Source organism: Balaenoptera ricei, chromosome 21, assembly GCF_028023285.1.
Source record: "Balaenoptera ricei isolate mBalRic1 chromosome 21, mBalRic1.hap2, whole genome shotgun sequence".
NCBI classification, from domain to species: Eukaryota; Metazoa; Chordata; class Mammalia; order Artiodactyla; family Balaenopteridae; genus Balaenoptera; species Balaenoptera ricei.
In genome coordinates, this window is record NC_082659.1 from 18,392,146 (window position 1) to 18,415,350 (window position 23,205).

At 39.7% G+C, this 23,205-nt stretch overlaps 1 protein-coding gene and 1 pseudogene across 1 annotated transcript; one reads left to right on the forward strand and one right to left on the reverse strand.

Annotated features, from left to right (window-relative positions):
* Positions 1 to 1,849: 1,849 nt before the first annotated feature.
* Positions 1,850 to 9,997, forward strand: FGF20 (fibroblast growth factor 20). The gene is made up of 3 exons (XM_059909451.1): positions 1,850 to 2,135; positions 7,544 to 7,647; positions 9,752 to 9,997. The coding sequence occupies exons 1-3, from the start codon at positions 1,850 to 1,852 to the stop codon at positions 9,995 to 9,997; spliced, it is 636 nt and encodes a 211-aa protein (XP_059765434.1).
* A 5,604-nt stretch (positions 9,998 to 15,601) lies between these two features.
* Positions 15,602 to 20,822, reverse strand: LOC132356738 (ubiquitin-conjugating enzyme E2 R2-like; annotated as a pseudogene).
* Between the last annotated feature and the right edge of the window lie 2,383 nt (positions 20,823 to 23,205).

Here is a 23,205-nt window from a genome sequence, read left to right on the forward strand (position 1 = left end):
ATAACTTGGTTGCACAAGGGTCAGTACTTAGGACCGTAGTGATGAAAAGGTGTAACTTTACCTACTTTAAAGCACCTGCCAATTAATTAGCAAAAATCCCTTCAGAGCAAATAAAATAAAGCAGTCCCATCCATCTGCACTCCCAAGTTTAGGCCTTTGTTAAACAGACCATGAAACAGGACTGAAAAAGTAATCTTTAGTGATTCCCTAGAACTTTTTGCTCAGGGGAAGCATAAAAATCTGCCAAATGATTCTCAACTCTTCTGCCACTGAAAAATTTTAACTTAAAGATCTTAAATTTAACTAGTGGTACAAAACCAAAGTTTTTAGTTTTAAATGGATGTGTATCCAGCTCCTTCACCTCAATGACTTTTGATTTCACAAATATGCATGGGCAGTCCCACATTTTACCAGCGACTTTTTGTGTCTCAAAAACACATCAAGAATCAACACCGTTCTCCATTTAGTTGTTTTTATAATTCAAATGTGAACAACCCCAAAAATCTAGTCTTAAAGAAAATGCAACTAAGAACAGGCAAGTGCTCTTAGATTGGATAATGGCTCCCAACCCACTCATCATTTATGACACTATTACAGATATTCATTTTCTATTCGTGGCAAATATAAGAATGTAAACCATCTCTTTTCAGCCTACTTGGATTTACTCTTAACCCCTAGATTCATTATTATATTACGTTATTATATGAAGTTGATTGAAAGTTCACAAACTTAGCACACAACTTTAAATTTCCAGATAGATATAAGGCAATCTTGGTTGTATCTTGTGCTGAGTAAAGATAAACATTAAAGAGAACCCGGGAAGGGGGAGGGGGTGTTCCTAACCTAACCTTGATTATGTAAAGAAAATCCCCCATCTAAATGATAAAAGAAAAGAGTAATGCTTGTACATTTTATTAGTGTTTTAAAATTAGTGAGTTAAACTGTCAAAGCTTTGATTTTCCTTTCATGTGTGTCTGGGCAGGTCTAAGCCTCAGGTAACGCCCTTTTTCCTTCTCCCTCTCTTACCTTTCTTTGCACCTGTCCACTGTAGGCTCCCAGCAGCTCCCAAGGAGTCCAATTCTCCTCTTCTCTCCTTTTCCTCCTCTTACCCATCCCCTCCTCCCCGCCCCCGCTCCCAGTTCCCTCCCTTCCCCCCTTCCCTTCTTCAATATACCTGCCAAGCTGGGCTCCTTTTAGCAGCGATCTATCACTGCAAAGGAGCTCACATCAAAGGCAATCGCACGGCCGCAGCCGAACAGCATCACGGTTGTTCCAAAGACAACCCCAAAGAGCGGCCTTGACTGCGCCTCCCCGAAGTTGCTGGCCAGCTTTGGCCAAGTGCGGGAATGATTTTCGCGACTGCATGGATAGAGAGCCGTCAAGGGCCCCTTGTGGTCACTTCCGAAGAGCAAAAACGTGAGAGGAGGCCGGTTTAAGATTTCAAACAGAACCTCCGCAGCGAGCATGAAAGGACTTGATTAGCATATGTCAAGAGGACCAGCATATATACCGTGTGTATGTACACAGGACTCTGATCTGATCCGTTTGCGGAGTCGGAGCCCCAGGCCCAGCCCCAGTGTTGGCAGCGGCAGCTATAGATGTTTCTGCAAAGCCAGCAGCCGGCTCCCACCGACCCCAGGAGAGAAGATCGCTCCAAGACAGTGAAAGCCTCCCTGCCTCCAGTGCAAAGTTCATCCAGCGACCTCACGGGACTAACCGGGCCTTAGCTTTTTGGCGCTTGTTTGGCTCTAATTTTTCTCCATTCACCTCCCCATCCCTGCTCCGTTTTTTTATTGGGGGGGGGGGTCTTTTGTTTTCCGGATCCTCCGCCTCTCCCTCCGGCCGCCCCATGGCTCCCTTAGCCGAGGTCGGGGGCTTCCTGGGCGGCCTGGAGGGCTTGGGCCAGCAGGTGGGCTCGCACTTCCTGCTGCCTCCTGCCGGGGAGCGGCCGCCCCTGCTGGGCGAGCGCCGGGGCGCGGCGGAGCTGGGCGCCCGCGGCGGGCCCGGGGCCGCGGAGCTGGCGCACCTGCACGGCATCCTGCGCCGCCGGCAGCTCTACTGCCGCACCGGCTTCCACCTGCAGATCCTGCCCGACGGCAGCGTGCAGGGCACCAGGCAGGACCACAGCCTCTTCGGTACGTACCGGCACCCCGCCTCCCGCGCTCCCCTGCTCCCCCTCTTGCGTCTCCCTCCTCGTCCGCGGAGGGAGTCGGGGCTGCGCGGGGCCGCCGGGAGCCCCCGGAACCCTTCCAGTGCGAGGTGCTGGCCGGGGCTGCTGGACGGCCGGCGCAGGCACCGGAGGACGTTCCCCGCCCGCGGGCCGCCGCGGTTGCCGGGCTGCTGCAGACGCTGAGGGCGGGAGGAGAAAGGGGGGCGCCCCGCCCGCACCTGGCTGCCCTGCCCTTCCCGCTGCCTGGGACACCGAGCCCTGGAACCGGAGCCACATCCTTCCCGCACTCCTTACCTCGCGGGCAGTGTTTTTGTTTTTGTTTTCAAAATCCCTAGTATTTTCTCCTACTTCCTCTCATATTTGCCCTTAACAAAAGTTAACAACCGGAAGCCTTCCGCTTCTTTAAACGTGCCCTGCAGCTGTGCAGTTGATGAGCTTTCCATGGCTACTGCTCAAAGGGTAGCTCTAACACAGGATGCGAGCGTTTACGTGTCTACCTAGAGAACCATAAATGTTCACCTGAAAAGGTAACAGATTAACTTGCCGTGGGCACCATCGCTACTGTCAGGCCCACCTGCCTGCAGTTCTCAGCGCTCTTAAAGTTTGGTGAGGGGGAAAAAAAAAAAAAAAAGCTTATCCGGCTACTGAGCATGCCCAGTCCTTCAGCCAAGATCCTCTATAGAAATTGTGAAATCTGAAAGCAAAGATCTTGGTATTGACCTTAGGTAAGAGGAAGTGGGGAAGCGAAAGAAGATATGGGTGGGAACACAAAGGGACGTATTTCAGAATACCTCCAACAGTGCCTGGGAGCAGAAGGGCTTAAAAGAAAGAAACAAAAACAAAAAACCCCGAAGGATTGTTAAGGCAGATTGTTAAGACACTAGATTGGGAAACCATAAGGTCTCGATTGTTAATCACCCCCTAACTAGCTGTGTGACCAACATGTGCCCTCACCGGTCTGAGCCTTAGTTTTCTTGTCTGTACAATGATGAGGTTAAATCAGGTGATTCTCTCAAGATGCTCTCCTGTTCTAACAGCCCAGAATCTTTCCTCCGCTGTGGAAGTTTTCATCATATTAGAGTTAACTGGCTAGCCCTCTCAAAGGATTTTGATCATCAAACTTGGGACTTCATTAGAGAGAATCAGTGTATTTCATTTTAAAGATACCATCTACCTGTCAGCAGCAATGTGAAAGGGCCTAACATAGTGTCAGTTTTCCTTTTCTTTCCTAAGCACTGGAATTCTTTGAGAATCTCTTCTCTGAAGGGCCCTCTCTTATCCTCACCCCTGTTCTTATTTGGCTTTTTTTTTTGACTTGTAGTCCTCATTAAAACTTTGGGGAAGTGTAAATCTCAGTTTGAGGGGCATTTGTAACTCTAGATGTAGAAATGAGCATGTGGTGGTCATTTGGTAGCACTTAAAGGCTTAGAAAATTAACTTTTTAAAACCCACATGTTTGCAGCTTCCACTGATCTCTTCCAAATTCCCATTGACTATGGGTCCAGAGTGTCATGACCTAGTGGCCCACCTTGGGGTCACTTTCCGAAAGTAGTTTCTAAATTGAGGAGGCTGAGATTCTGAGTCTAAAGAACTTTGTGACACCAGGTGGCTCAGTTCCCTTGCCTGTAAGAATTACTGCGTTACAGAAAAACCCTCCAGCTACCAGAAAGATTTAGAAATGAACGCAAATGTGATAATGCCTATAAGTAGAGCAGGTAGAAGTTAAGCTTAGGTAATATTCAGACATCTCCCCACCCCCTCACCGGGATACATAGCATAAGCTTGGAAATTCTACTTTTAAGACCCTTATAATTCAACCGTAATCTCTCCAATGTCAAGAGTTGCTTCTTCCACTTTGTGTCTCTTTATAAGACTGACTCTACGGGAAGAGATTAGTAAATATTTATAGACTTGATAACATTCATTAAACTGGTATTTTATTTCATTCCTTAATAAATGTTGCATATCAGAATGACCATCTTAGTAGAATTTTTTTTGGCTAAAATTTTGTATACTTATTTAGTAATTGGAAAAATATGACTTGGACTGATGTTTGTGATGGTTTAAGCCACTCTATGGTGCAAGGGTATCTATCAGAACAAAATATTTACTGTTACACAAAGGAAAGATAACCCAGATTAGCATGGTAGCTTAAAGGAGTAGCAACCTCTAGGATGAATTAGAGTGCATCCTAGTGGCCTGTGGTAGCTAAAACATCATAATTTATAACTGCAGGTGAGAAGAAAGTATATATACAACATGTGTAATAGTATAAGCTTCTCTCTATATTTGCCTTCTCTTTTTAGTGCTTCAATTATTAACTATGAAATTATTTTTCTCTCTAAAATTTCATTTCTGTGTCATCAAAGTAAGAATTTTGAAAATGCTTAACATGTGCTATTTGAGATGTTAAAGTAAATAACATTTTTGATAATTTATACTAATTTGGCTATGATTAAATAAAAAATTCAGAATACTGTGTTTTAAAATGTCAAAACCACATCAATAGAATGTAAACGAAAAGGTCCCAGTAAGGTTTAAAAAATTTCCTATCTGAGTTAGCTCTGTATTTATAATAGAGTTTTCCTGCACAGTAGTACAGTAGGAAGATTTTACCTAATACATAAACCTGGAATCATTACTTAAAAAAAAAAAAAGTTTAGCCTGAGATCAAACATATTCCTTTAAAGGCTTTTCTTTTATTCTCCCCTATTCTCCATAGATTTGTCTGATGTGGTTGCATTGTGGGTTGACTCACCTGTTTATTATGATTTTAAAAAAGGCTGGCTTTGAAAATGATACCCAAAAGACAAAGTACCTCCAAGTCTTTTTATGGGACACTAGGCATTAGAAAATCTATCTAAAATCTGTGATTACCTCTTAAGGAAAGCTTTTCATGTCTACTCTTTGTTAAGGAATTAGCTTAGTTGCCACCTCATATTATAAATAAGAAAGACTTGTCAAATCTCATTTAAGAATCAAATGATTACAAATTACTGTGTGGTATACTATTTCTCCTTGTGGAGAAAAAAGGATCAGAATTTAAAAGTGTGGCTAAAATCTTTAAGAGGAACATGAAAAACACATAACCTTTTTCCCATCAGCCCCTATGAGCCACTGCAAAATTATTTCAACCTTGTTATATGTATACGAGGCTTTGGATGTCGTTTAATGAAGTTGAAGCTATTGAATATAATTATTCTAAGAATATATGTAATTTCTTCTCTTTGTACAATTACATATTTTTTGACAAAATAACAGCATTATTTTAAGATGAGAATTAAAGTGTAAGTGGTTTACAATTTAGTTTTGCAAGAAAAATGGATACTTATAAGATCTGTTTTATAATTGATTTATATGGAAATGACTCTTGTATTGTACTTGAAAACTAGTTCTATTATACAGTCTAATCAGTTAATCAGTTCCTGTTCTTTGAAAGACAAGAGCATCTTAACGTAAATCAGATACTTAAAGAGAATTAAGTTACAAGTGAACTGCAGTACACTTCTCAGTTTGAATGTAACATTCATTACAACTTCAAGTAATTATACATTTGTAAGTATATCCTGGATGAAATTCCACTAATGTATCTTCTTCTACCAATCATGTTTTGGGCCTATATTTTTGTTTCTAACAGGAATCACTCACTAATGAGCTTGGCAGTACATTTAATTTTCCTTTACTTCCCACCTCTATATCAGTCATTATAATGGCTATCCTATGAGGTAGTAGTCTTCCTACTATATCTTACCTCCTCTCTGCCTTAGGCTCTCATACAGGGACAGGGACTCTTTCAAGCCACTTACAGGCAATTTAGCAGTACGATATTGTTGCTGTAAGATCCTTGTTAGCTCTAGTGCTCTACATGATATCCTAATAGTTTGCAAGAGCTCATTTGAGCTCTTAAGAATCTATGTTTAGAGCTTAAGCATCCATGTTCTGCCGAAGAGTGAATTAGGATCTGGACAGAATAGAGACCTCCATATATGCGAATAGCCAGATTTTGTACTTTCCTTCGGCCTTGGGAACGTCACGTGTCCAAACAAGAACTCGTATAATAAATCAAGAAATGACTTAAGATCAAGAGTCAGGCTAAATGGTACACATTTATACTGTTTGTAGAGCTTAAGAGGGAATGAAGGGGTGAAGGTAGAAAGCTATTGAGGAAGGCAGTTCCAAGCATAGAAAGTATGTCTATATACTTTTTCAGGAAAGAATCTAAAGGGAAGAACAAGACAAAGACATTAGTCCAAAGGTTAGTGTGTGCAGAGAAAAAGAATGATGCAGAGGGAAGCATTTAGGTTTTTTTGTTGTTGTTGTTTTTGTTTAACTATGGTGTATGAAGAGTATTGAGTGGAGAGTTTTCGGTACTAATTTACCTATAGATAAATGAAAATAATTCTGGAAAGTTATTGAAAGCAAAATATACTTGCATGCTAAATTCTTGGTATTTGGCTATTACATTTCATGAATTATAAAGTCCTTTTACTTCTTTGAACCATAAAATTTATTTTTAAGGATCGTGGGACAGGAAACAGCATATTATACAATCTGTAAATTTTGAAACTACTGTCTTGTCCTCAAGAAGCACTATTTTGAAGTACAAACATTGGATTAGGGCTCAGAAGATGTGAGTTCAAGTATCTGTCCTATTAATTACAAATATCATGTCTTTAAGCAAGTCTCAGTTTCTTTATATGTAAAATGGGATAATAATATCTTCTATGCTTATCTTAGGAGGTTGTTTTTGAGGACCAGATAGAAAGTATTGATAAAAGTAGAAGCCCTTTATAAACTACAAAATACTAATACACCCATATAAGGTATACTGGCTGCTGCTAGAAAAAAATTTACTTGATTCATAGTAAGCAAAAACAAAGCAAAACTATTAATAGAACATGGTTGTAGTTAATAGAATCAAGGAGGAGAATTATGAACACCTCTATTATGTACTAATTTTATGGTAATAATAGCTTCCATTCATTGGATGCCTAAATGTGTTAGTCTTTACCACTCTCCTGTAAGGAAGCATTTCACCATTTTGCGTATGAGGAAATTGAAGTTCAAAGAAGACAAATGACTTACATAGACTAATCAGTAAGTTACTGAACTGGATTCAAACCCAGGTCAGTCTGTTTAAGGTTTTACACCCTTAACATTTTATCATGATGAACAATTTTTGTTTTTTTTAGTTTTATTCATCTGTAAATTAGGAGGCTCATCATAATGACAACTGTACATCACTTTTCAGTTTACAAAGGACTTCCACATACATCATTATATTTAGCAATTTGCTCTACTGCTCTTTGGAAGATTTTCATTAGTCGTATGTTCTTTAATAAATGCAAATCATTATTTTGTTTATAAATTCAGGTATCCTGGAATTCATCAGTGTGGCAGTGGGACTGGTCAGTATTAGAGGTGTGGACAGTGGTCTTTACCTTGGAATGAATGACAAAGGAGAACTCTATGGATCAGTACGTATGTTTTAAAAAATTATTGTAATTCATTAAATAATGGCTATCCATTTTATAAGTAAAATAGCTACCGATTATGCATATCAGAAGAAATACATAAATAACATACTTAAGTAGAAGTTAAAAATCTAGATCCTGATAAATTTCCATACACCTGGGCAGTAGTATAGCAACTCACTTTCATTTCTTTTTTTGTTTGTTTGTTTGGCTGCATTGGATCTTTGTTGCTGCGTGTGGGCTTTCTCTAGTTGCCGTGAGCAGGGGCCACTCTTCGTTGTGGTGCGTGGGCTCGTGGGCTCAATAGTTGTGGCTCGCGGGCTCTAGAGCGCAGGCTCAGTAGCTGTGGCACGTGGGCTTAGTTGCTCCACGGCATGTGGGATCTTCCTGGACCAGGGATCGAACCAATGTCCCCTGCCTTGGCAGGCGGATTCTTAACCACTGTGCCACCAGGGAAGTCCCCTCACTTTCATTTCTTAAACCCTAAACCTTTATTGTTTTTAGCTCACTAGTTTTTTTCTGCCCATTATCCTGGGACCAGAGACAGAAAAATGAGAACGTTTTCTTCTTGCCATTTTAGTTTCTTTTCATCTTTACATTCATTTAATATAAATTTTCTCTACCTATTATTACCTTCGTAGATAGGTATACATCACTGACTTGCTGACCTTTGCAATATAGGAAATGAATGAATGAAATCTTAGGATACCTTAAGCAATAACAGAAAATGGCAACCACACTAGTTGGACCATATCTGCAGTCTTGATAATTACAGTAGCCATGCTCTTACTCAGAGTTGCATTGGGCAGTTTTTAACTTATCACTGGGGATAAGTGCACACATTTGTAGGTCTACTATAAATGTTTTAAATATGGAACTTACCGTAAACTTTTCAAGTTAACACTTCATCAGTGTAAGGTTTTTTTTAATTTTCTTTTTTCTTTTCTTTCCTTTCCTTTTTTTTTCTTTTAATGACAAAGCAGCAAAAACAACACAAGAATTAGAGCAACAGGATAATATAAAACTCAACCTGCAGTACTATGTAGATCTTTCTCTTTCACTGTATCATTTTTTATTTGTTCGCAGTTGCTATATAATTGTAAGAAAATTGTTAAAGTGTAAATGTGGGCCACTCCCACCCATTCTCTCATGTGAAATCCCTTCTTAAAGTCGAAGTCTCTGTAGCTGTTTCCAAAGATAATTTACTTTTATGATTTAGCAGATGACACATCTGGTACCTTCTTTTTTCTTAAAATCTCAATTGAGACCACAATATACAGTTAGAATCTCAATATACACTGAGGAAAATCGGTTATCATATTTCAGTAAATGGTACTCCACTTAATATCTGTCCTTTTAAGGGCAACACTTGCCCTTTCCGGGCTTTCTGTCAGCTCAGAAGAAAGAGAAATAATGCATTGTGTAATATCCTAAGAGTAGAATTACAATTGAAAGAGAAAAACCTGCACATAATCTTCCTTCTTCATGTATGTGTCAGATTAAAAAAGCAACTGTAGTCTACCCCTTGGGATAATATACAGTCCATCTTGAAAAGGCAAGAAAACACTGGGCTTTTACTACATTTACCTAATAGTAATATCCAGATATAAGTTAATTGTGGGGATTATATCATCAAACAATAAATTCATAAAGGGAAGATATATGACTTGGAGTGATGATCTTGAGTTAGGAATTTGAATGTTAGCAAGGTCTTGAAACGTTTCAAGGTGGTAGTGGAGATTTGCTGTGTAGAACTTTGGCATCTAATGATGGAACAAGATAAACTACAGGCCTATTTGGCAGTGATGGTGATGGTAGGGAGGTCAAATGGAGCATGGGCAAGTTTAGAATATTTATTGTTTGAAAATAAAATTGAGAATTGATATTTAACTTAAAGTTCTGTAAACTAAACTGCTGGATGGAGTCACCTGGGAGAAAGAATTCCAGATAACATGAGAACTAAAACAGAACAAAGCAAAAACAATTTACCCTTTCTCCTTCTTTGACAAGGATATAGTTATAGGCAAAGAAATAGAGAGTTGAGACTTTTCTAAGGAAATTCTCTTAAAGATATCTTTTTCAATGGCAGTTATCTTCTCTCTTTTAGGAGAAACTGACTTCTGAATGCATCTTTAGGGAGCAATTTGAAGAGAACTGGTATAATACCTATTCATCCAACATATATAAACATGGAGACACTGGCCGTAGGTATTTTGTGGCACTTAACAAAGACGGAACTCCAAGAGATGGTGCCAGATCCAAAAGACACCAGAAATTTACACATTTCCTGCCTAGACCAGTGGATCCAGAAAGAGTTCCTGAACTGTACAAGGACCTACTAATGTACAGTTGAAGGGTGATAGTGTCTTTACTGAAGAACCAAACTACAACTATTCTTTCTTATTACAGTTCTCATCATAAAATAATAACCCAGGAAGACATTCAGAATGTTATGGAGTCTATTTTCCACTGGGAGACTGAATTTGGAAAGAACATTGAGAACAAACAAACAAAAAGTACCTTGACTTGAAGTAGATCAAGATCTCTCTTTACAAGTGGATTAAGTTCCCTCGGGTACACTGGCTCTGTCCTCACTCGTAGATTGAAGCTGAAAATCTGTTAAACTGTGGGTAATGGGAACCCCACCTAGTTTGCTGCTGGTGCCTCACCTCTCTGGAGTATGTTTACTTTAAAAGTTACATTAAAAATAGATACTTCATGTTGAAGAGATGTATTGACATAGTTGGCCAAGATCATTGCTACATAAATTTTGAGAACCTTGTAGGATTTTGCAGGATACGGCATTTTATGTAAAAAATTTGGATGAAACATGGACTATGAAACATGCCACACCAAGATGGAACATTTTTTTAAAAAGGATGGACCTATTTATACATTTTCAGTTTGCAAATATTTATTATATATATTTATTTATTAAAGAGTTTATTTTTTACTAGTATATGAAGATAATACAAGAGAAAAAAACAACAAAAATTTCTTTATCGTGCCATTACTTTGTTGTGATGTCTTGGGCTGTAAAGAAGACATCATTATTGCTACACATTAAACATAGAATAAGATCTTGAATTTCTTTTTAAAAATAAAGTATAGCATAGATTATATTTTTTTGCAGTCAATTGCCTTCTAAATGTAACATTGGTTTCTTTGGCCTAGAAAAATGCTGTATCAATTTGTATTGAATTCAACACACATTCAAAAAGGGAATTAAACATTTTAATTTTTATGTTTTGGTTTCATTCCTTTTCAGGTGGAGTTATTCTACTTATACAACATATTTTTAAAGTGACAAAATTCTGAGTTCCTAGAGAAAAGCTTGATATTTAGAGAACTTCTAATGGTGAAAATTATTGGACATTATAAGCCATTTATGCTTACTTATCTTCTTGACTTAGTCTGGCAAAGCCCATTTCTTTTCACCCAGTATGATCACAGAAAGAATGCGTCTTTAGTACCACCATTAATAATAGTAAAGCTCCATCTACCTGAGTGTGCTATCTTTTCCGTTATAGCTGCTATTTTGTCATTATTTCAATAAACAGTCATTAAGCCTACTATACAGAAGATACTGTTAGGCACTAAGGAAAATATGGTGATCAAGACAGAGGTGGGTCCTGCTTCATGGAGCTTAATGTCTAGTAGGGGAAACTAACGAACACCGTAACTGTGAATTGTGACGTGCTCTATGAGAAAAACAAGGTTCAGACACAGAAAAAAAAAAGAGAATAAATTTAGATAGGGTGAGTCAGAGGCTTCTCTAAAGAGTTGACATTTCTTAAAGGATAAGGCTAAGAGGAGAATAAGAGCCTTAAAGGAAGAGGAAACAGTGAGTCTGGAGTCCCTAAGGTGAGAAAGAGTTTTGCGGCTGGAGCTGAGTGACCAATTGGGAGAGTGGCACATATAAGTTTACAGAGCCACACAGATACAAATCCTGTAGGTTCTTAAAGACATTTCTGAGGTTTTATTTGCTCCTACCCAGCAGTTGTCAATGTCACCACCCTCACATGTAGCAGTCATCGTTGGGAATGTGGTTACAATCATGGAAGCAGCTGTCACCAGTTAGAACCTGGAAGTCTTGGTGAAACGCATTGCTGGGCTACAGCCCCACAGTTTCTGATGTGTGGGTCTGGGGTGAGACCTAAAAATTTACATTTTTAACAGGTTCCCAGGTAATATTGATGCAGTTGGTCTGGAGACCATACTTTAAGAACCACTAGTCTAGAGCAGTGTTTCTCACACTTTAATGTACATGCGAAATCACCTGGGGATCTTGTTAAAAGACAGATCTGTTAAACCAGGTCTCAGTTAGGGGGTGAAGAGCTGAACTTTTGCATTTCTAACAATGTCCCAGGTGATGCTTGAGATGGCCAGACCATGCACCACAATTTGAATGAAAGACTAACTGTTGCTTTAATGTTCTCTGGAGTTATTCCTATTAATTCATCCTCTCATTACTTGAATAAATTAATGGTAATGTGGAGGGTGAGGGTAGGGAGTTCAACAGATACCTTTAATAAAGCTACATGGGAATGTGTGCGTGGCTAGAGGAGTAGTGTGTGTACTTGCGTGCATGCAGGGTAAGAGGCAGAGAAATGGTTTAGCTCAAAACCTATTGGTTTAAATATAGAATAGCTAGCTAGTGGGAAGCAGCCGCGTAGCACAGGGAGATCAGCTCGGTGCTTTGTGACCACCTAGAGGGGCGGGATAGGGAGGGTGGGAGGGAGATGTGAGAGGGAGGAGATATGGGGATATATGTATATGTATAGCTGATTCACTTTGTTATAAAGCAGAAACTAACACACCATTGTAAAGCAATTATACTCCAATAAAGATGTTAAAAAAAACACAAAACCTATTCCTTTTATAAATGTAAAAAAAATAGTAAAAATGGTTTAGCAGTAATACTTTAATAATCTTCAGAATAAAATAATTCCCATTTATTTTTATTTGTCAATAAAAGTGCAAAACTAGTTTTGGTTCAGTGTTTGACACCTATATTAAAGCATGTGTGCCAAAGCCAACATTGTGCAAGTATTTCAAATCTTTTGCAAAATGTTGCTGGTGTCTAAATTTATAACTGTGGAGGAAGTCATATAAATTTAAAGAGATAATACACTGATCAGAGATGGCCCACAATGAATATTGTTACTCAATCAAAATTTCTTCTTTTTTTTTAGATATAATAAGAATATAAATTTAACTTTTTTTAAAAATTGGGGTATAGTTGCTTTACAATGTTGTGTTAGTTTCTGCTGTACAATGAAGTGAATCAGCTATATGTGTACATATATGCCCTCCCTCCTAGACCTCCCTCCTCCGCCCCCATCCCACCCATCTAGGTCACCACAGAGCACCGAGCTGAGCTCCCTGTGCTATACTGCAGGTTCCCACTAGCTGTCTGTTTTACACATGGTAGTGTATATATGTCAATCCCAATCTCCCAGTTCATCCCAAACCTCATTCCCCACCCCGTGTCCACATGTCCATTCCCTATGTCTGCGTCTCTATTCCTGCCCTGCAAATAGGTTCATCTGTACCATTTTTCTAGATTCCACATATATGCATTAATATACGTATTTGTTTTTCTCTTTCTGACTTACTTCACTCTGTATGACAGACTCTATGTCCATCCACATCTCTACAAATGACTCAATTTCATTTCTTTCTATGGCTGAGTAATATTCCATTGTATATATGTACCACATCTTCCTTATCCATTCATCTGTTGATGGACATTTAGGTTACTTCCATGCAAAGAAAACCATAAATTAGACGAAAAGACAACCCTCAGAATGGGAGAAAATATTTGCAAATGAAGCAACTGACAAGGGATTAATCTCCAAAATATATAAACAACTCATGCAGCTCAATATCAAAAAAACAAACAACCCAATCAAAAAATGGGCAGAAGATCTAAGTAGACATTTCTCCAAAGAAGATATACAGATGGCCAAGAGGCACATGAAAACATGCTCAACATCACTAGTCATTAGAGAAATACAGATCAAAGGTACAATGAGTTATCTTCCCCTGACACCGGTCAGAATGGCCATCATCAAAAATATCTACACACAGTAACTGCTGGAGAGCGTGTGGAGAAAAGGGAACCCTCTTGCACTGTTGGTGGGAATGTAAATTGATACAGCCACTATGGAGAACAGTATGGAGGTTCCTTAAAAGACTAAAATAGAACTACCATATGACCCAGAAATCCCACTACTGGGCATATACCCTGAGAAAACCATAATTCAAAAAGTTTAACTTTTTTATGGTGATAGCTACCTGTAGAAATTTGAGATATGAAATATGATTGAAGCAGTGGCTTTACAAACTTTCAGAAAACTAGAAAGTCACTATATCTTGCATTCTAATTCTATTTATATATTGGCATGTCTTCCTATGTCAGAAAAACAATTTGTATCTACTGAATTTATACTACTTGAAGAAATGATCTATTCTATATCTGAATAGATTTCACTTGATACTCCTAAATGGAAGTAGTGTGTGAACATATTAATTAATTCATACATGGAAAGATAAGAATAATTTGGTTTATTATCAAATCAATATTTTGAAAATAATTAATTTTATCCTCAGGATGCTTGGGGAAAATCTCACCCATTAATCATCTTCTTTCTTCTTTATTTTAAATGTTCTATTAGAAATCATTTATTAACTTACATTTTCCATTCTTTCTTGCTTGGAATGTTAACTATCATTTGCAAAACTTCCCTACAGTTTCTGCAATGATAAGAGAATGTATATAAATAAACTTTCATTAGCAACAATTAGCTTTTCTACTTGCTAAAGTAGAACAGATTGATCTCTTTCCTGGTTGAGTGTTCTCCACAGGCTACAGCCATTGCCATGTATAACTGTATATAATTAATACTTTGAGACCAAGGTTCTTCTCTCTATAGAGACCACTCCGGCATGGGAGGCTGCAATGTGTCAAATGGCCCGTGACAGTTGGTTGAATGGTTCCATAAATGCTGAAAATAGCCTTGCTTCTCATCAGACTAAGCAACTCCACATTCAGGCCCCAAAAGTGCAGTTGCTTGGGACAAGCTGTTAACAGTGAAGTTGTACCCTAGTCTTGCATAGGATACTATGTCCATCAACAGAAAAGAAGGATTAGAGAACTAGACTAGAAAAGAAAAAACTAATCAAAGGCCTCTTAGTTTTAAAAGATTTCTGGATTTCATATCAAAGTTCCCCTGACCCTGTTTGAAAAAATATTCAATGTTTCCTGGTTCCTCAGACACTAAAGTTTCCTGTATGATTTGGCTTCTAGGTGGTTCACATGTATCTTGCCACGCATTGGGACAAAGGGAGTTTGAATATTTATTTTAGCATTTCTGGCATCCAGAAATGAATATCTGTCCTCATTTCATCCACAAGTCCCCCTCCACCATGGTTAAAATATAAGAAAATATAACTTCAGATACAAGTGTTTACTTATATTTAAGTTTTTACTTATATATTTTTGACCAACCCATGTTTTTTCCCCAATGAACCGTATATACTTTACCCCAATTCAGTAAATAAGTCAGCTCTACTTCTATTTTCTCTCTAGTTTTTTAATGAAGAAGCATTCAGGACCTGTCACTTGTATTGCTCCAGATCTCTTCATGGTGGTGGAATGGCCAGTCGTGTGTGAGGTTCGAGCATATTTATTGGCCAGACTGTTACCTCACCCTTTGCCGTGGGGCTTGAGTTGTGTGGAGGGTAGGACTGTGAAGGGGGCAATTATTGTGAAGGGAGAAATTATTGAGAAGATAAATTGTTAAGGTGACGAAGACTCTACCTCCAAGCACACTGAGATTTGGATGGCTACCACATCTTGTGGTATTTGAAAATAATCGTCTTGGAGGTATCAGAGTGAAGAGTGCAGTGGTGAAGCACAGTGTTTCTTAGAAGAAGCAGTGTACCCTGGGCATCAGTAAGGGTGCTCTTGCCAAGGGCTGGCTCCTAGCAGTGCAGCATGCTTCTGTGAAGGACAGTGCTCTATCCCGATTCTACTGCTTCCATTTAACAATGGAGCCCTCATCTGCCCGTCATCCCTTGAGAGTACTTGGGTATCAGATATAATCAAATTTGTGGTGGTGGCAAAAGGACTTGATGTTCTCTCTTTGGGTTGCTCTGTTTTAACGATGGACCAATAAGTGGCTGGCAACTGATTTGTACTCAAAAATGAGTACACCATTTGACAGACATGACAACCTTTTCATTTCCTTAGGGACATGCCAATGATTCCACATCAAGGGATCACTGGAGAGTCCACTGGGGAGTCATTCTGGGTTATATGGGCTGAGAGGTTAGAAAGTTGCCTGTGTAATCTTTAAGAAACCTGCCTGTCAGGAGGCCACGTGATCTAATGATGTTACTGCAGCAGAATACCCCATTGTGTCGGTATCTGTACCCGGCACGTACTTTCTTTGCATCCTGTTTAGTGATGTGAGTTTCAAGGACAAACATTTTGTTCCATTCAGTGTATAATTTATATGTTTGAAATAACAACACTCCCATAAAAGTTATTGTTTGGTGAAGGGCCCTTGAATTTAGTTTTTCTATAAAATTGTTCTATCATTTTTAGTTGTCAAACTAATAAGGGAAGGCAGAGCCTCAAGTACAATTATTTCCAACTGCTACGCCAACGTGCCAGCTCTAAAATAAATACATCTTCTATTTGAATAAGATCAAGGACACCTGTTTAAATGTTACCTTATGAGATTATAATGTAGTGCTAAAGAATTTATCCTATAGTAGGGCCATTCTGGCCAGACAAAGGCACACTATATTGATGACCAAAATTAACAGGTCATAATTAGCATCTAAAAGGATGCATTTGCTACATCAGTGACCACAGATTACCGAAAGGTTGATTCAATGTCCATCTCTATTTTGGACCAGTCAAACCAGGGTTCAAGGGGTAAGTGGTGTGTGGGGTTAGTCCCAGTTTCTTCAACATCCCTGCTATGTAATTTAGTATAGTCCTACTGCACCGTGGTACTATTCCACATTTGCAACAGTGTGGTTCTAGAGCTTCCCTTTCAGCAGGTCCAGTTGTTGGGGGTTCTACTCTTTAACATTTGAAGGCTCTTTCCATCCCTAGAATTGCAATAAATCCCTTGCAATTACACACTCAAGGAAAGGAAATACCACCCTAGGAAAACTTCTTTGGTCCTCTGTGTCTGGCCACTATCCTAACCCAGGAACCTCAGCTACTTCTCCTCCATATCTTTCAATAGTCAAAAAAATTTCTCTCCTTATGTTCAAGTTTCCCAGAATTAATGTTATCTTTGATCCTGTATCTAAAAGTTCCTGAGATTCTTGAAAGTTATCTTTTGTTCAAAACAAGTCTCGGGGTTTAGAGTCTCTCCAGGCCAATCTAATGTTTTACTGGACCTGATGTTAAGGATTTTGGGGCAGATTGTCCTTCCCTTTGAGAGACTGGGTCTAATCTCCAGACTTTAGTGCCAGGGTTCTTAAATTAAGAAAGATCAGAAGAAATCAAAGGAAACGCTTTGGAAGTTGTCCTTTGTTTTCCATGTGCAGGGAGTTTATCCTTAGGATTTACGAAGCCCTTGTCTCAGTGTTCCCTCTCTTGGCTCAGCTCCCAGTGATTTTGAAGTGGCTTGTTGCTATCTGTGCGGAGGGTTTGCCAAGGTTGTTGCCATAGCTGCCGTGCCGGCAAGTTTAGCTGATTCTTCTGTCCTATTGATCTCCTCCGAATCTTAGTAACTTGTCAGTGTTTCTCTTGTGAATGGGGGATGTGATTCCAAATCTAATGACCCTTTGTCTTAGCCCATAGAGAAATTGTTGCGCAGACAGTGGGCCCAATCGAAATTCATATCTTTCCATTAGCCTATTCTCCAGCTATTTCCCATGAAATTCATGCTTCTATAGAAAGCTTTTGGGAGTTAGAAACATAACCCTTTGGGAGAGACTCAAGGTGATCATTTCTTTGCATTTCGGCATAAAGATAATCATCTGAATTGTTAGGTTCACCTATCCTGTTGGTCAGGATGGTCCCTATTTGAAATTCTTTCTTTCTAGTCTCCTTGATCCCTTGCTTATCAGTTTCCTACGATGGGGTTGCTCATCTTGGTTTCCAAGCTTTCCCTACCCACAGAATCAAAGCATTAATTTCAAAGGGGTGTCCACTTCTTCCTCTTACATATTATATTCATTACCTCTCCTTTTTTTAAATTGTGGTAAAATATACATAAATTTACCTTTTTGAAACAATTAAAAATGTACGGTTCTATGGCATTAGGTACATGCATGTCGTTGGGCAACCATCCCCGCCATTCATCTCCAGAACGTTTTCTTCTTCCCCACCTGCAACTCTGATCCACTGAACACTGACTCCTCATTCTCCTCTCCTCTCACCCTTTGGCAGCTACCGTTCTACTTTCTGCTTCTGTGAATTCAACTGCTTTAAGAACCTCATACAAGTGGAATCACACATTATTTGTCCTTTTGTAACTGGCTTATTTCACTTAGCATAATGTTTTCAAGGCTCGTCTATGTTGTAGCACGTGTCAGATTTTTAAGGCTGAATAATATTTAATTGTATGTATATACCATATTTAGTTTACACATTCTTCTGTTCATGGACACATGGGTTGTTTCCACCCTTTGTCTATTTTGCAAAACTGCTATGAACATGGGTGTACAAATATCTATTCAAAATCCTACTTTCATTTCTTTTGGTCATACTTTAAACAGTTTTTAAAAATGTTCTTTAAAAATTTTTATTGTGGTATAATTTACATAGAATAATTCAAAGATTTTAAGTGTAGCATTTTATGGCTTTTGACAAATATTGATATATACACCTGTGTAACTCCCACTACACTCACAATATGGAATATTTCCATCAGGCCAGAATGTTTCTCCTTGCCCATTTGTGGTCATTACTTCCTTCACCCACAGCTCAAGGAAACCACTGATCTGCTTACTGTCTCTATAGATTAGCTTTTATTTTCTAGAATTTAGCATCGATGGAAACATTCAGTATGAACTCAACGTTTTTGAGATTTACCCATATTGCATGTATCAGAGGTATCTTTCTCTTTATTGCTGAGTAGTAGTTCATTGTAAGGCTATAACACAACTTGTTTATCTATTCAACAGTTGATGGACATCTGGTTGTTTCCAGGGCTGTTGTGAATAAAACTGCTATGAACATATATTTTTCATTCTCTGGGATAAATGTCTAGAGTGGAATTGCTGATTTGTATTTATAATACACAGCCAACCAATGTCCCAAAGTGGTTGTACCATATTACTTTTCAAAGAGCATCATAAGGAGTTTCCTGGTGGTGCAGTGGTTAAGAATCTGCCTGCCAATGCAGGGGACATGGGTGGGAAGATCCCACATGCCGTGGAGCAACTAAGCCCATGCGCCGCAACTACTGAGCCTGTGCTCTAGAGCCTACAAGCCATAACTACTGAGCCTGTGAACCACAACTACTGAAGCCCCCGTGCCTAGAGCCCGTCCCCGGCAACAAGAGAAGCCACCGCACTGAGAAGCCCACGCACGCAACGAAGAGTAGCCCCCGCTCGCTGCAACTAGAGAAAGCCTGCGCGCAGCAATGAAGACACAACGCGGCCAAAAAAATAAAATAAAATTTAAAATAATAAAAATTAAAAAAAATAAAAGAGCATCATATGAGTTCCAGTTGTTCTATATGCTCGTCAACACTTGGTATGAATAGTCTTTCTAGTTTTAGAAATCCTAGTGATAGCTCATGTAGTTCTAATTTGCATATAATTTACATCTAAATGCTTTTATTTAATTAATTAAATTCCATAGTGACTAATGATGTGGAACATATTTTCATGAGGTTATTTGTCATCTGTATATCTTCTTCAGAGCATTAGTTCAGATTTTTTGCCCATATTTATTGGGTTATTTATCATATTATTGAGTTGTAAGAGTTCTATATATATTCTAGGTATAAGTCCTTTTTGAACATATATTTTGCAAATATTTTCTCTCAGTCTGTGTTTATCTTTTCTTTCATTAACAGGGTCTTTTGAAGAGCAAAGTTTTAAATTTTGATAAAGTCCAATTTATGAAATAGTTTTCGTTCATACTGTTTGTTTTGTATCTAGAATTTTTTTGCCAAACCCAAAGTTGCTAAATATTTCTCCTGTGTGTTCTTCTTGAAATTTTTATAGTTGTAACTCTTACATTTAGATCTATGATCCATTTTGAGATTATTTTTGCCTGTGAAATTTTTAGAATTTTATTTATCTTTTTTTTTTGATGAAAGACTATTTAATTCTTCAAGAATCTGAAAACAGACCAAATGTGTTTCACTGTGAACACTTTGTAGAGGTGAACTGAGGCTGCAGTACTTTAGTGGGTTTTTTTCTTTTTTAAATATTTATTTGGCTTTGCCGGGTCTTCGTTACATGCATGCGGGATCTTCAACGCCCCATGTGGGATCTTTAGCTGGGGCACACATGTGGGATCTAGTTCCCTGACCAGGGATCAAACCCGGGCCCCCTGCCTTGGGAGCGTTGAGCCCTAGCCACTGGACCACCAGGGAAGTCCCAGCACTTTAGTTTTGATGCAGTATTCCGCCAGGGTTGTGGGGACCTTCGCTCCATCCTTTTCTGCTTTGTCTTTAGTGGCTGAAACCTGTTTCCTAATGATTTCGGCATATTCTTTGTCTTTTCCTGTACTGTCCCTCCCTTTCCTGAACATAACCGAAGCATTCGCCTCGGCTGGGGAGGAGGTATTGGGCTCATTAAGCAACGAGATTACACTTAACAGGATAGTCCTGAAATTTTGAGTAGGGTTCCGCCTTCCAGAGGGCGGTTCTCCACTCTGCGGGTCGCCTACAGGCAGAGGAAGAGTGGAAATGCGCACATCTCCATGCTCTTAAATGTTGGGGAGCCACATTTGGGTCAAGAATCTCAAGGTAGGTGGTGAATCCGTGTAATCAATAGGGAATTTAATATGAGCCTGAAGTAGCCGCCTTCATAGAGGGTGTTAGGGGGTCCGAAGAGGGCAACCTCCCCGTTGTAGAGGTCGGATTCATCCACCAGGGTGAGACGGCGCCCTCCACCGCTTCCTCCTGCAGGGATTTCAGCTCGAGCAGCAGGGCCTTCTGCGAACTGGTCATCTGCTAGTGGGCCATCGCATTGGTGGCGGCGCGGGATGGGGGCCCCAGTCCTCACAAATGGGCGAGGGGGGGGGAGGGGGAGGGGGGAGGGGAGGGCGAGAGGGGGACCAGGCCCTTCCCAGCCGCTTGCCCTGGGCGGGGCTGCACGCCGGCGTCTTCACACACCCCACGGCGGTACCAGGCCCCTGATGGCAGTGGGCCGGCCTGGTTCTTCTCACGTTCAGGCCGGGTTGGGGGAGGGCTGGAGAGAGTTAAAGAAATTCTGGGTTGTTCCCCGCCCCACCTTAACTGGGGCGGGCGTGGGGGGGCGGGGGCCGAGAGGAGGTGGAAGTGGAGGAAGGCGTCAGAGGGCCCGGGATGGTGAGGGGACAGTGCCTAGCTTCCCGGCCCTCTCCTAGAATTTTGTTTTTTCTTTTCTTTTTTAAATTATTTTTTATTGGAGTATAGTTGATTTACAATCTTGGGTTCGTTTCTGCTGAACAGCAAAGTGAATCAGTTATACATATACATGTATCTACCCTTTTTTAGATTCTTTTCCCATATAGCTCATTAGAGAGTATTGAGTAGAGTTCCCTGTGCTATACAAAGGTTCTTATGAGTTATCTATTTTGTATATAGTAGTGTGTGTATATGTCAATCCCAATCTCCCAGTTTATCCCTCCCTCTCCCCCTTTCCTCGTTGGTAACTGTTAAGTTTGTTTTCTACATCTGTGACTCTATTTCTGTTTTGTAAATAGGTTCATTTGTACCATTTTTTTTTAGATTCCGTATATAAGCAGTATCATATGATATTTGTCTATCTCTGTCTGACTTACTTCACTCAGTATGACAATCTCTAGGTCCCATCCATGCAGCTGCAAATGACACTATTTTGTCCTTTTTTTATGGCTGAGTAATATCCCATTGAATATATGTACCACATCTTCTTAATCCAGTCCTCTGTTGATGGACATTTAGGTTGCTTCCATATCTTGGCTAGTGTAAATAGTGCTGCAATGAACATTGGGGTGCATGTATCTTTTTGAATTATCATTTTCTCCAGATACATGCCCAGGAGTGTGATTGCTGGATCATATGGTAGCTATATTTTTAGCTTTTTAAGGAACATCCATACTGTTCTGCATAGTGGCTGTACCAATTTATATTCCCATCAACAGTGTAGGAGGGTTTCCTAAAATAGATATGATGTACATTTTCTATACATATTGGCTAAAGGTATTTGAGAATTTATTTGCATGCTACTTCAATTATCATAAGGCTGCAAGTATAAACCCAGGAGTAATTTAAAAATATATACTTATGAAAGTGCATTGTATAGATTCATAAAGATGTCCTGAGATATTAATATGCTCTGGGGCCTCCCACGGCTCACTCTGTGGCCCTGAGATTTGTTCAGAAAATGTAATCCAGGTGGGTTCTGTTAGACTCTGAGATGGAGTTTAGAGAATAGAATATTTATTAGACATTGCCCTTGGGATAAACAAATGTGGAAAGAAAAGCAAGGAAATAAGACTGGGCAGGAAAAGTTGAGCTGTGATGCAGACGTCATGTCAGACTTAGCCATTTTGATTGAGCTAAAATGGCCCTAACTCAGTGGGGTGAGTTGGCTGAAACTTCTTACTTGTAGATCAGCTGCTAGATGTGGGTCACCATAGGTGGTGGGACTCAGGGCTGACAACACCTAGGCAGCTGGGACTATAAATCCTTCCTTGCAGAGGCATGTCGATGATGAATCTCCACATCCATCACAGTCTACCCGTTGCTCAAATCCACGTTTTCATGGAGGTGGTATGACTGGTGTATCTCTTTGTCACAGGCCTACTCTAATGCCTACTCTGCTGTGTGTGGGATCCTGGGCAGGTTGAACAAACCCTTGGGTAGTGATGCCGGCTGAGACTCTGTGTGCAGGAAAGGCAATCCATACCAAAAAAGGGCTATTCCTGTGAATCAATCACAGGTCTTTTAAAGGTAGAAGGGACTCAGTGTAGACAAATTGCCATCAAATGGGCAGATTGTCTCCTTAAGGAATGGTGCCATGATATGGACTCAACATTGGTCTCTGTTGCTGGCAGGTTGGACATTTAGAGGCAGCAGTAGCTCGATTCATTATGGAAAGTGGGAGCCTATGCTGCTGGGTTGATGCCTAACCTCTATCTCTTTCACCAGCGCCACTTTGTAATATGTCCATTGTTCCACCGTTGGACCGGCCAGTGACAGCTTGCTGTCATCAATTGGCTAAGTCATTCTGCCTACTTGGTTGTTTAGTGCCACTTCCATAGTGGGAACTCTTGGATTGATGTTAACTTTTAATACAAAGATTTTCACACTTTACATTCACTCCCATTTCTTTCTTTTTTTTTCTTTTTTACCATCTTTATTGGAGTATAATTGCTTTACA

What these genes read in the sequence shown, in the direction of transcription:
- FGF20 (XM_059909451.1), top strand. Translation starts at nt 1,850, where the DNA reads ATGGCTCCCTTAGCCGAGGTCGGGGGCTTCCTGGGCGGCCTGGAGGGC. An exon ending in GCAGGACCACAGCCTCTTCG is followed by an intron (nt 2,136 to 7,543) that starts GTACGTACCGGC and finishes TTATAAATTCAG; the next exon opens with GTATCCTGGAATTCATCAGT. An exon ending in AAGGAGAACTCTATGGATCA is followed by an intron (nt 7,648 to 9,751) that starts GTACGTATGTTT and finishes TCTCTCTTTTAG; the next exon opens with GAGAAACTGACTTCTGAATG.